At 40.7% G+C, this 13,064-nt stretch overlaps 1 protein-coding gene across 7 annotated transcripts in view; it reads right to left on the bottom strand.

Annotated features, from left to right (window-relative positions):
- Nucleotides 1–13,064, bottom strand: part of ARHGEF6 (Rac/Cdc42 guanine nucleotide exchange factor 6) — a 386,722-nt gene that overhangs the window by 95,718 nt on the left and 277,940 nt on the right. For all 7 annotated transcript variants that reach the window (XM_029607806.1, XM_029607805.1, XM_029607803.1 and 4 more), the window contains one exon: nucleotides 12,205–12,384. In XM_029607806.1, coding sequence (XP_029463666.1) covers nucleotides 12,205–12,384 — 180 coding nt within the window. The remainder of the gene's footprint in view (nucleotides 1–12,204; nucleotides 12,385–13,064) is intronic.

Here is a 13,064-nt window from a genome sequence, read left to right as displayed (position 1 = left end):
TCGTTCTCCCATCCTTTTAGTTTCTTCCTCCAGGTACTTCCCCATTTCCTCAAAGTCTGTGTTTTTGAACTGTAAAACTCGGGTCTTTGTGGTTCTTTTCCCTATTCTTTTAGTGATATTAAACCATACCGTTTGATGATCACTGCTGCTGAGGTGGGCACCCACCTGGACATCTGAGACATTATCTGCATTAGTGAGTACTAAGTCGAGTATAGCTCCTTCTCTGGTGGGTTCCAACACCATTTGTTTGAACAAAGATACTTGCATGGCATCCACTATCGCTCTGCTATTTTTAGTTTCTGCAGATGGGATTTTCCAGTCTACATCTGGCATATTAAAGTCACCCACGATCACCACTTCTCCCTTCTTACCTATCTTATGGATGTCTTCAACCAGGTCTCTGTCCAGCTCTTCCTTTTGGTTTGGAGGCCTGTAAACCACTCCAATATAAATGGACGCTCCGTCATCTTTTTTTAGGTCGAGCCATAGAGTTTCTTCCTTACCCCAACTTCCTTGTAGCTCAGATGCTTGGATGTTGTTTCTGACATAAAGAGCCACACCTCCCCCTTTTCTAACCTCTCTGTCCTTCCTTAACAAGTTATAGCCAGGTATTGTTGTATCCCAATCATGAGATTCTGTGAACCATGTCTCTGTGATAGCAACAATGTCCAATTCTGCCTCAGCCATTAGGGCCTGCAGATCTGGGATTTTATTTCCCAAACTATGAGCATTTGTGGTCATAGCCTTCCAGGTACTCTCTTTAAGGTTATTGCTTTTCCTGGACTCCTTATAAGATATTAGTTGAGATTTGCTATTCACTTCACTCTCTCTTTTTGTAGTTGTGCCACTGTTGACAGAGTTATTCATCTGAATTAGATTTTTCTTTTGGTTATGGATCTTGAAATACTGCATGCATTGTGTTTTTCTCTCATTTCTGGTAACACTTCAATGTTTTTCTTAAGAACTTCTTCAGTTTTTAATATAGAGATGGCTTGTTGTTCTTTTTGCATTTGGTACATTGTGTGTCTCCTCATCACAGGTCTAATTCTACCTGAGCCCACTGTATTCCTGGATTTTAAAGAACTTAATGACCTGTTTGAGTGGGGGGGTGTACCTCTTGGCTGCCCATCTGTCAAGAATGGGTGACTGTGGGTCCTACCTGAGCCTAATGAATCTCCTTTTCTTGACTCCTGGTTTTTTTGTGATATTGGGGAATTATGTTCTGAGTAATGCAATGTGGGTGTATTTTAATTGAAGCTAATTGATCTTTAATCTCAGTCAGCTCCTTTTTCAAGGAAGAGAGTTGTGCACAAATTGGGCAAGCTCTAAGTGTCCAGATGCTTTCCCTCAGAATAAAGGCTCCACAGCAGTTACATTGGATAGTCCTCATCATGGGAATTTGTGAATTGAATTTTCTTGACTTTTACCAATGCACTAATTTATCTCGCCGCCAATGGTACGTTAGGCAGTCTTTATTAGAAAACAAGCCCCAGGGGTGGGTGGGTAGAGGGGCAGGGTGGGAGGGAGTCAAACAGTTAAGCCTGGGACAAGCTGGGTTAAGCAGGGCACTTCTGGACGGCTCCTTGCTTTTTGGTCAATTGTTTTAAAAAACAGTCTTTATGCCCCAATTTTTTGTTTGAACAACTTATTTATGCCAGCTAATTTCAAAACAGAGAGACTTAAACAGTTTACAAGCTGGAGAGCGATTTGGTATGGGGGGGTGGGTTTTTTTTTTTTTTCTTTTTTCAATTTATGCAGCAGACAGCAAAATTAACTTACTAGAATAATATCTTACTATCAAGAACTGAAACACACACTATAATTAAAATTAAAACACAGACAGGAATTAAGAACAGAAGCTTTCTACACAACTTAAGCAACAGCAGAAATACTTAGCTCAATGCAATATACACTGCCTCCAAGAGAACACACTCTAACGTGTGCACAGGACCACAATGGCTCTCCTGCTCAAGGTCTGAGACACACCCAATTCAGTTAGATTACGTCACTTCTGGACGGCTCCTTGCTTTTTGGTCAATTTTTTTAAAAAACAGTCTTTATGCCCCAATTTTTTGTTTGAACAACTTATTTATGCCAGCTAATTTCAAAACAGAGAGACTTAAACAGTTTACAAGCTGGAGAGCGATTTGGTATGGGGGGGTGGGGTTTTTTTTTTTTTTCTTTTTTCAATTTATGCAGCAGACAGCAAAATTAACTTACTAGAATAATATCTTACTATCAAGAACTGAAACACACACTATAATTAAAATTAAAACACAGACAGGAATTAAGAACAGAAGCTTTCTACACAACTTAAGCAACAGCAGAAATACTTAGCTCAATGCAATATACACTGCCTCCAAGAGAACACACTCTAACGTGTGCACAGGACCACAATGGCTCTCCTGCTCAAGGTCTGAGACACACCCAATTCAGTTAGATTACGTCACTTCTGGACGGCTCCTTGCTTTTTGGTCAATTTTTTTAAAAAACAGTCTTTATGCCCCAATTTTTTGTTTGAACAACTTATTTAAGCCAGTATAAGGCTTAATGTTTGAGGGGAGTAACCTTCGTAACGAGAAGTTACCCCGATGTTGGTATAATAATACTGTTCAGATTAATGCCTTGTTAGATGTTGTCTGGATGTAAATCCTCTTTTCCTCATTCCCCTCCTGCCACTGAAGCAGAGAGCCACGCTGGATATGCATTCAAGGTGAAGTATCAGGCTTGATTGGTTTAGGGTAGTAACCGCCTCAACAAGCAAGCTACTCTCACGTTTATTTGTTTAACCAGACTATGCAATTCAGTCCGTGTTGGTTGTTGTCTGAAGGTAAATCCTATTTCTTCTTTCCCCCCTGCTGCTGAAACAGTGAGCTGCACTGGATATGCATTCCAAGTGAATTATCAGACTTAATTGTTTTGGGGTAGTAACCGCCGCAATAAGCAAGCTACTCCCACGTTTATTTGTTTACCCAGACTGTGCAGCCTTGTTGGTTGTTGCCTGAATGCAAATCCTCTTTTCCACATTACCTCTTGCTGTTGAAGTATAGAGCAATGTTGGAGTCGCATTAACCGTGTGAACATTTATTGAATAAGGGTATAAATCACCAGGTTGTAGCCGTCATTCCTGCAAGCCACCCCCATGCCTCTTCTCTTCATTCCCAACCTCTAGGCTTCATGATCCTCTAGGCTTTATGGATCCACAGTGTTTATCCCATGCCCCTTTGAAATCATTCACAGTTTTGGTCTTCACCACTTCCTCCGGAAAGGCATTCCAGGCATCCACCACTCTCTCCATGAAGAAATACTTCCTGATATTGGTTCTGAGTCGTCCTCGTGACCCCTCGTGATTTAAATTGTGACCCCTGGTTCTGCTGATTTTTTTCCAACGGAAAAGGTTTGTCATTGACTTTGGATCATTAAAACCTTTCAAGTATCTGAATGTCTGTATTATATCACCCCTGCTCCTCCTTTCCTCCAGGGTATACATATTTTGATTCTTCAATCTCTCCTCTTAAGTCATCCACCTTTTTGGTCACCCTTCTCTGGACCGCCTCCATCCTTTTTCTCTCCCTTCGGAGATACGGAGATAACTTATCCAGCCAAGTAGTGCCACTTGATTCCACCCATTCACTGCCCAAAACTTATCTGGCTAACTCGAAAATTAGCTGCTGAATAACCAGATATTCAGCGGCTGCTATATAGCTGGATAAGTCCTACTTATCCGGCAATCTAGTATTTGAATATCCATCTCCTTATCCCACGCTTTCTTGAATTCAGATACTGTTTTTGTCTCCACCATCTCCACTAGGAGGCCGTTCCATGCATCCACCACCCTCTCTCTAAAGAAATATTTCTTAAGATTACTCCTGAGTGAACCCCCTTTCACCCTCAAACTATGACCCCTCGTTCTAGAGCCTCCTTTCCATTGAAAGAGGCTCACCTCCTGTGCATGGAAACATTGGAGGTATTTAAATGTCTCTGTCATATCTCCCTTATCTCACCTTTCTTCCAGGGTGTACATGTTTAGATCTTTGTCTATCCTCATATGCTTTAGAACAAAGACCACTGACCTATTTTGTAGCCACCCTCTGGCCTGACTCCATCCTGTTTTTTCCTTTTGAAGGTGGGGTCTCCAGAATTGTACACAATATTCCAAGCAAGATCTCACCAGGAATTGGTTTGTTTATTTATGTATTTATTTATTTTATTTAAAAACTTTTCTATACTGTCGCTAAGTTATATACCATCGCAACGGTTTACAAATAGGCACATAGACTAAGGTATTTAATGTAGGTTATTGTACATTCTAACAGGTGCCAATAAAGTTCGGTTATTGTTATTGTTTAGATCCAAACACCTACAAATCTGTTTATTATATGCACCGCCAGGCTTGCTGGAACATAATGCCTCCCCTTTGGTCAAATTTGTCATAGATAATATAGACATGGATGTCCCTGCGATCATTCTGGGAGACTTCAACTTACATGTTGATGCCTCACCCCTCACCTCCAGTTGTGAAGCTTTGTTAGTTACCACGCACGCTATAGGCTTCAGACAAATAGTAGACCTCCCTGCCCACAAAGCAGGTCACACTCTGGATTTCATTTTTATTAGCTCACACTTTGAAATCACAGATTCACCTTCATGTCTACCTGTTCCATGGTCAGGCCACAGACTGATCAATACCAATCTTTCCCTAAACAAGCTGAAATGCGGAACACTATTATGAATGACCTAGCCAACATTTGCTGCCCCATAGTTAAAAAAAAGAGTTAAAGCCCTCCCTTAAATACAAAGCTCCCTGGTACACATCAGATCTTAAAACATTAAAACGTTCCCTCAGAAACACCGAAAAAAAATGGTGAAGAAACTCTACGCCCATCACTCTAGGCACTTATAGGGCAATGCTTTATAAATATAGAACGGAAATCCTTAAAACTAAACGGGATTTTTTTTGTAAAAAATCCATGACTATCAATTCAACCCAAAAATCCTGTTCTCATATGTAGTTGATCTAACCAAAACTTCCCCATTCTCTATACCCAACGGCAACTCTGAAACTAAATGTAAAGACCTTGCACATTTCTTCAGGGACAAGATCCTAAATTAAATGACTAATATTCCAAAATTTAATATAAACAAAATCACTTTACCAAAAAACCCTGAAATAGTATGGTCCACTTTTGAGTATATATCTTCCACCGAAATTGAGACTCTTATAAAAAAAAAAAAAAAAAGAACCTGGCTGCTCATCCAGCAGATGCCATTCCAGTTAAATCCCTAAAACTTGTATCCAATCTACTTGCCAAACCTTTGGCTGACATCATTAATATCTCCTTAACTGAAGGAAGCTTTTCAGACAAGATAAAATACTCCATAGTAAAGACCACCCTAAAAAAGCCCCACTTAAACCCTTCAGACCCAGCCAATTTTAGACCAATCTCTAACCTTCCTTTCCTGGCTAAACTAATGGAAAAAGTTGTAAACCAGCAACTGTTTGATCATTTAGAGAAACATATTATACTTTATTCCTCACAGTTCAGCTTTCGCAAATTTTTTAGGACAAAAACTCTATTAGTCTCGCTCACAAACACAGTCCTCAGAGGACTTGACAATGGCCAATCATATCTCCTTGTGATGCTTGATATATCCGCCGCATTCGATACCATGAACCACAAAACTTTACTAGACAGACTTATAGAAATTGGCCTAGAAGATGTTACCCCAATGGTTTGAAACATATCTAAATAATAGATCCTATAAGGTTAAAATAGGTAATTCTGAATCCGAATGGATAGATTTGCATCGAGGAGTCCCTCAGGGATCCTCCTTATGCTCAACATTATTCAACATATACATGTTGCCACTGTGCAAACTATTATCTGGTCTGGGGCTAACGCATTTTATCTACGCTGATGATGTCCAAATTTTAATTCCAATCATTGAATCAACAGAAAAAGCACTAAAACTATGGGAAGTCTATCTCTCTGCAATGAATCAACTTCTAACTCAAATGAGTCTATCTCTAAACACGTCTAAAACTGAATTCCTTATAATTTGTCACAAATTGAACAATAAAGTTACTTCGGATGTAAAATTAGTACAAACTAAACATTCCATCTCGTATGAAGAAAAGGACCTAGGCATAATACTAGAAAGCGAACTAAATTTTAAAAAATTTATAAGTACGACAATTAAAGATTGTTTGTACAAACTTCATGTATTAAAAAAACTAAGATCCCCTCCTCCATTCAAACAATTTCAGAACTGTTCTTCAAGCTTAATTTTTCCAAAAATTGATTACTGTAATGCCATACTTTTAGGCCTTCCAGCCTCCACTATCAGACCCCTTCAATTACTACAGGACGTTGCTGCTAGAGTTCTTACCAATACCCGAAAAACTGACTATATAACACCTATTTTAAAGGAATTGCATTGGCTTCCAATATCTCACAGGATCTGTTCAAAATTTTAACCCTAATTCATAAAACATTATATAATAACAATGTAGAATGGCTTAATGCTGCACTCCATTTTCACACGCCTCAGAGAAATACACGCTCAGCCAGCAATGGTACTTTTCCAATACCATCTCCAAAACTAGCACATCTTAACACAGTGAGAGCACGTGCCCTATCTCTAGCAGGCCCTCACCTATGGAACTCCTTACCACAAGATTTAAGATTAGAGCCTAACCCTCATATCTTTAAGAAAAAATTAAAGACTTGATTGTTCCAGCAATGGCTACCTTCACACTAATTAATGTTATATATGATTTTATACTATTCACAAAAGCAGAACACCTTTCTACACCGCTCACATTTTTAACTTTTTTGATTTTAGCATTTACTTTTTAGAAATTTTAATTGTACATATTAGTTGAATGTTTTCTTAATTCTTGATGTAACTGATTGTTTGTCTTTTAACTGTGTCTCATATGTTTTACATTGTAAACCGATGTAATGTTCCTGACGAACTTCGGCGCCGGCTTGACCACCCCAGGCATGAGACTTCACCTCTCTTCCCTCCTCCGCCCATCCGGAGGAGTTTCAGGCCTCGTTGGTCTCCCCACCCGGCTGGAAGAAAGCACAGGAAGTGCCGCCTCCCATCGCGGCCTTTGACCCCGCCCACCAACGCACTCCAGGCGGCGACGAGGGATCGTCAGCTACTTAAAGGCACAGGGAGCGCCTCAGGTGCCACGCACCTGCGTTGCGCACCTAAGGAGCGCGACAAAGGGGCCTGCCCCTTTGTGCGCCCCTTCGTGCAGCTACAGAGTGCAGCAGTCATTCACCCCTCCCTCCCCCCCAGCCTCTCACTGACCACTCTTCAACCTTCACAACAGCCACCAATAGAAACCAACGATGTCGACGTACCCCATCCCTATAATCTCCCACTTCTACCATAACAGGAAAAAGCCAGTAACCCCAACACAGCTTCATCAAAAGAGAAATTTGATACCCATCATGATCTCCCCCCTCACACAATTCCTTGGTCTCTCTCTCATCTCACTAACACTTATCAACACACAATCCCTCACAAAAAAACCCCACATTCTCAATGACTACCCTATGTGACTCGAAACTGGATATCTGTGCCATTACTGAAACTTGGATGAAACCCACAGACATAGCACTAACCAACCAACTACCTCTTCAGATCTACGATATTTTCTCAATACCCAGAAAAAAGAAAAGAGGTGGCGGCATCCTCCTAGTCTCAAACCTGAAAAACTGACTCTAAACTAGAAATTGGCCTCTTCAAGTCCAACCATATATAAATATGCCTAATCTATGTCCCTCCGGGGATCCTAAACTCAGATCCCTCTCCTCTTATTGAACTCATCGCCAAACACATCAACACGGACGCCCCTGCTATCATCATGGGGGACTTCAATATCTATGTTAACACAATCCCTCTGACTCCCAACAGCGAAGCACTCTTATCTTCCTTCAAAGCCATGGGATTTAAGCAAATTGTCAACAACTCCACACACAAAGCTGGCCACACCCTGGACCTCATCTTCGTAAACTCAACCATCTCTCTCAACTGCACCCCTTCCTGCACCCCTATCCCATGGTCAGACCATCTGATGATCACCACAGACCTTTCGATGAATAAAAATCCTACCCCCCCCCCCCCCAAAACGACCAATCAATTCAGAAAACCATGTTCGATGGACGACCTAATCTCCCACCTCTCTACGGATTTACAAAACCTTGACCTTGCCAACGCAGACTCTGCCCTAGCCTCTTGGCTCAACATTACTAACACTGTAGCAAATAAGATATGTCCTTTGATCACTAAAGAAATTAACCCGTCTCTTACAAATAAAAAACCCTGGTTCTCACTAGAGCTGAAGAACCTTAAACAAGAGCTAAGACACAAAGAACAGAGTTGGCGCAAAGACCCCACCCCATCTTCAATGGCAGCCTACAAATCCACTATGCATGCCTACAGGAACATCATACTCCGCACAAAGAGAGATTTCTACGCCAGCAAAATCCACAACTTTTTCTACGATGCAAAGGCTCTATTCTCATACGTGTCAGCACTCACTAAACCCTCCCCCCTCCCTCTATTCAAGATGACAAAGCCCAATCCAAGGCCAACGAACTGGCAACATTCTTCGAGAAAAAAAATCTCAAGCTCCTAGACCCGCTCATCCTCTCGAACACCCAACCCCCCCCCCCCCGCCCTACACATCCCCCATCAGCCAAAAAGCAATCTTCGATTCTTTGGAACTCACATCCTCCCTAGAAGTTGAATCAGTACTCAAGAACATGAAGCCCTCCTCTCACCCTTCTGACCTCATTCCTACAAAACTTCTACTCTCCATTCCAAACACCATTTCCAAACCAATAGCAGAAATTATTAACTGTTCCCTAGCCCAAGGATCAGTACCTGACCCATTGAAACTCGCCACCATTAAACCTCTTCTAAAGAAACCTAACCTGGACCCTGGAGATCCTGCCAACTTCCGTCCCATAGCCAACCTCCCTTTCATCGCAAAACTTATGGAAAAACTGGTCAACACTCAACTCTCCGATTATCTAGATAATCACAAGATTCTCTACCCTGCTCAGTTCGAATTCCGAAAATCATTAAACACAGAATCTCTCTTAATCTCACTCACCGACAACATCCTCATGGGTCTAGACAAAGGTCAATCTTACCTACTGACTTTACTGGACATTTCAGCGGCATTTAACACAGTAAATCACTCCATTCTCATTATTCATTTGGTTGACATCGGCATCTCAGGCTCTGCCCTTAGCTGGTTCAAGTCCTTCCTCAGCAATAGAAATTACAAGGTCAGAATAAACAACAAAGACTCCCACCCTATAAGCTCCTCTCATGGAGTTCCTCAAGGCTTATCTCTCTCTCCCACTCTCTTTAACATACATCTTCTCCCCCTCTGCCAGCTCCTTACAAACCTAAAATTAACCCACTACATTTACGCCGACGATGTACAGATACTGATCCCAAAAACAGATTCCATTACAAAAACTCTTAACTTCTGGAACAGCAGTCTAAAATCAATCAACCTTCTCCTCTCTAGCTTCAACCTAAGTCCTCAACACTACAAAAACGGAACTCCTCCTCATTTCTTCCAAAGACATTAACATCCCTAATAACAACCTCTCGTCAGCAACAACTACAACCGTGAGAGATCTTGGAGCTATACTAGACCACCGACTGAACTTCAAAAAATTCATCACCAATACAACAAAAGAATGCTTCTATAAACTTCACGTTCTAAAAAGGCTCAAACCTCTCCTGCACTTGCATGATTTCCGCACGGTTCTCCAAGCCACGCTATTCTCAAAAATAGACTACTGTAACTCTCTACTTCTTGGCCTCCCAGCATCCTCCACCAAACCGTTGCAGATGCTCCAGAACGCTGCTGCAAGGATACTAACCAACTCTAGTCGAAGCGAATATATCACACCCATTCTCAAAAATCTACACTGGCTTCCCATCAACTTCAGAATCCTTTACAAGTCCCTAATCATCATACACAAATCCATCTACAAGCAGTCCTCACTCCAACTAAAAATACCGTTCCACTTTCACTCCTCCAAGAGACCAATCAGAACTGCCTACAAAGCGACTCTCCACACCCCCCCCCCCCCCACTAAGTCTACACTCCACCTATCATTAAGGAAACGCGCCTTCTCTACCGCCGGACGTCCCATTGGAACGCTTTACCCCCTGACCTACGACAGGAACAATGCCCGCTTACCTTTAGAAAGAAATTGAAGACCTGGTTATTCACACAAGCCTTCCCTTAATATTTATTCACACAAGCCTTCCCTTAATATTTCACGACACAACTCTGACTTCATAAGCTGTTATCGGCAATTTGATGTAATAACGTGGAAATTTCCTTCCCTTCCCCAACCCCCAGTCGCTCCCCCCCCTCCCCCAGATAGCCCGCTTCTCCCCCTTAATTTCTGAACTAAGTGCAGAGTTCTGTTCAAATTTTATCTATACCCCCTTTGAGGTTTTTGTATTTATCTTAAGAACCACTTGATATATGTTATGCTTCATTTTATGTTATGTTCATTTTTATGTTTATATATGTTATGCTTCATTTTTTGCCCTTTTCCTATACTTAATTCTGCTCCTAAATTTGTTTCCAAGATATTCGTTATTTGTAACTTCTACAAGGTTTGAGTTCGATGTAAACCGGTGTGATAAGAATCTTTGTCTTGAACGTCGGTATAGTAAGAAGTTATAAATTAAATAAATAAATAAACAATAAAACTAATAAATACATAAATTGGCAGTATCACCTCCCTTTTTCTGCTGACCATTCCTCTCCCTGTGCAGCCAAGCATCTTTTTGGCTTTTACCATTGATTTATCCACCTGTTTGGCCACCTTAACATCATCAGTTACAATCATTCCTAGATCTCACTCTTTTTTCATGCTTAGAAGAATTTCACCTCCAGTAATGTACTTCTTCCTTGGGTTTATGCATCCTATTAAAGTACTAAATCTTAGCTGCCAGACTATAGATCATTTCTCGAGCTACGCTAGACCCCTCCTCATGTTTTCCATACCTTCCTAGCTGTCTTGTCTTTAGCAGAGATCTTTTCTATATTCTTGCTGATAATTAATATTCTATATAAAAGGGGGGGGCCTTTATTACTTAACTATGATAGTATTATATACAAATTTGTTGTAATATTAAATTAAGCAATGCTAAACAATAAGCTGAATACTTGCTATATTTACCTCTGGATTCTACAAGGACCATTTTTAGTTTTGCCTGACAGTCTCCTTCAGCTCCTTTGGATTCCCAACTCAAATTGGAACCAGCCTTTATTAGGCTGCAGTGCCATGAGCTTTTATGTGCAAGCACCCAAGGGGGTCACATTTCCACCTGGAGGCTTTTCTCTCACTTTAATCCTTTTCTTGTTTAGCTCTGTTAATACAGGGGTTAGACTATGACTCTCTCCTGAGCCCACTAAGCATGCATCCCTGAGTCTGGCCAGTGGGTGTCGCCATTGAGTAAGGGCTAGGATTCCCTCTTCCCCTGGGGCTATGAATGCTGCCAGCACCTCAAGGTCAGGTTTGGGAATCAAACCCAGATCTCCTGCGCAGTAATGAGCAGTACTGCCACTCAGCCATTAGGTTAGGTCTACAATGATTCCATTTTGAGGGAAAAATAAAAAACGCTGATAAGTAAGAAATGAACAGCGACAGACTCTCAGGAGAACCCCCAGAAGAACTTGGAAGTAAATTAAGAAATATGAGAGACCCAACATCTAACTCCCAGTAACCCTTGGCTTTTAAAATATATGATGGACAGGAAGAATAAAAAGTGACAGATTAGAATACGTTTAAGAAACATAAGAAGTAAAAGTCAGAGTAATTGGAATAGAGAAATGCAATCTTACACTGGGAGAAAGACAGCAATTAATAGATGTAACATGAATGCAATATTTTAACACGATTGCTTCTTTAACCCATTTTCTCCATTAAGGCAGACTCACAATATGAATGTTTGTAAATGATGAATAATCTTTTTCTGTATGAAAGTTACAAGCTCTTTAATAATGTCACTTCTCATCTCCCCCATTTTGTCACATCTTCTCATGTCCTTGCGGCATGACAGGAAAGGGCACGGTGCAGGAAAGTAACCAGGCCTTACAAGAAAGCATCGCTCTCTGGAAATGCAAAGATTAAAAATTACCTCTTTGTAAATTAAAGCAATCGATGGTCGCAAAGGTGGTGCAGCTCGAAGACAACTTAGTGTCCAGGGCTTAGGGATTTTGGGAGGTTCCAGAGGTCCTCGGCTTTGTGCTGCTGAAGGGAACGGGCCGACCTGAGTAAACGACTGACGGGAAGTTGGAATCTGCTTGCTTTCCAAATGCTGTCAATGTAAGAAAGCAATCACACATATCAAAGAGGCTTTCCAAGCTGTAATCAGATTACAAATTTCTGTCACTAGAGGTAAGAATGTCTAGAAACTACAACACAACATAGCCAAAAGTAAGCCATAATAGCCACTGGCTGACTGATTTGCCCTGGGGCACTGATCCTCCAAGAAATGATACTGTTTTGTAAGAAAGTTAATTTCAATGTAATAAACACTTGATGGCAAAAAATTAAACAATTGATTATATACTGCCCTATCTATGTCTTTTATCTATTAGGATATCAAATAAAACATTTTTAAATTGTTAAAAACAAACTACTTTGTTTTATTTTTGTTAGACTAAGGGCCTAATTTTAAAAAGCATTTACACACTTAAAATTGGGTCGTACACATGTAAGTGCACTTTACCTGTGCAAATGGCTTTTTAAAATTGCTACAATAGTATGTTACATTTACATATGTATCTCCTTTTAAGATTACCTCCTAAATATTTCCAGTATCGATTTCCATTACTGACTACCAAAGTCTGGCCGATAGTTAAAAAGTTGAAAGTTAGACAGACTGTGTTTTACATCAGGTGATCATGTGACTACAATCTTATGTAGGACTGACTTCAGGATAGATGTTTAACTTTCAAATCCCTGCATGCGGCTCAACCTGAATATCTATCAAAT

The sequence above is a fragment of the Rhinatrema bivittatum genome, chromosome 6 (genome assembly GCF_901001135.1).
Source record: "Rhinatrema bivittatum chromosome 6, aRhiBiv1.1, whole genome shotgun sequence".
NCBI lineage: Eukaryota > Metazoa > Chordata > Amphibia > Gymnophiona > Rhinatrematidae > Rhinatrema > Rhinatrema bivittatum.
Note: the sequence above shows the minus strand (reverse complement) of the source record. Positions and strands in the feature narration are given on the sequence as shown.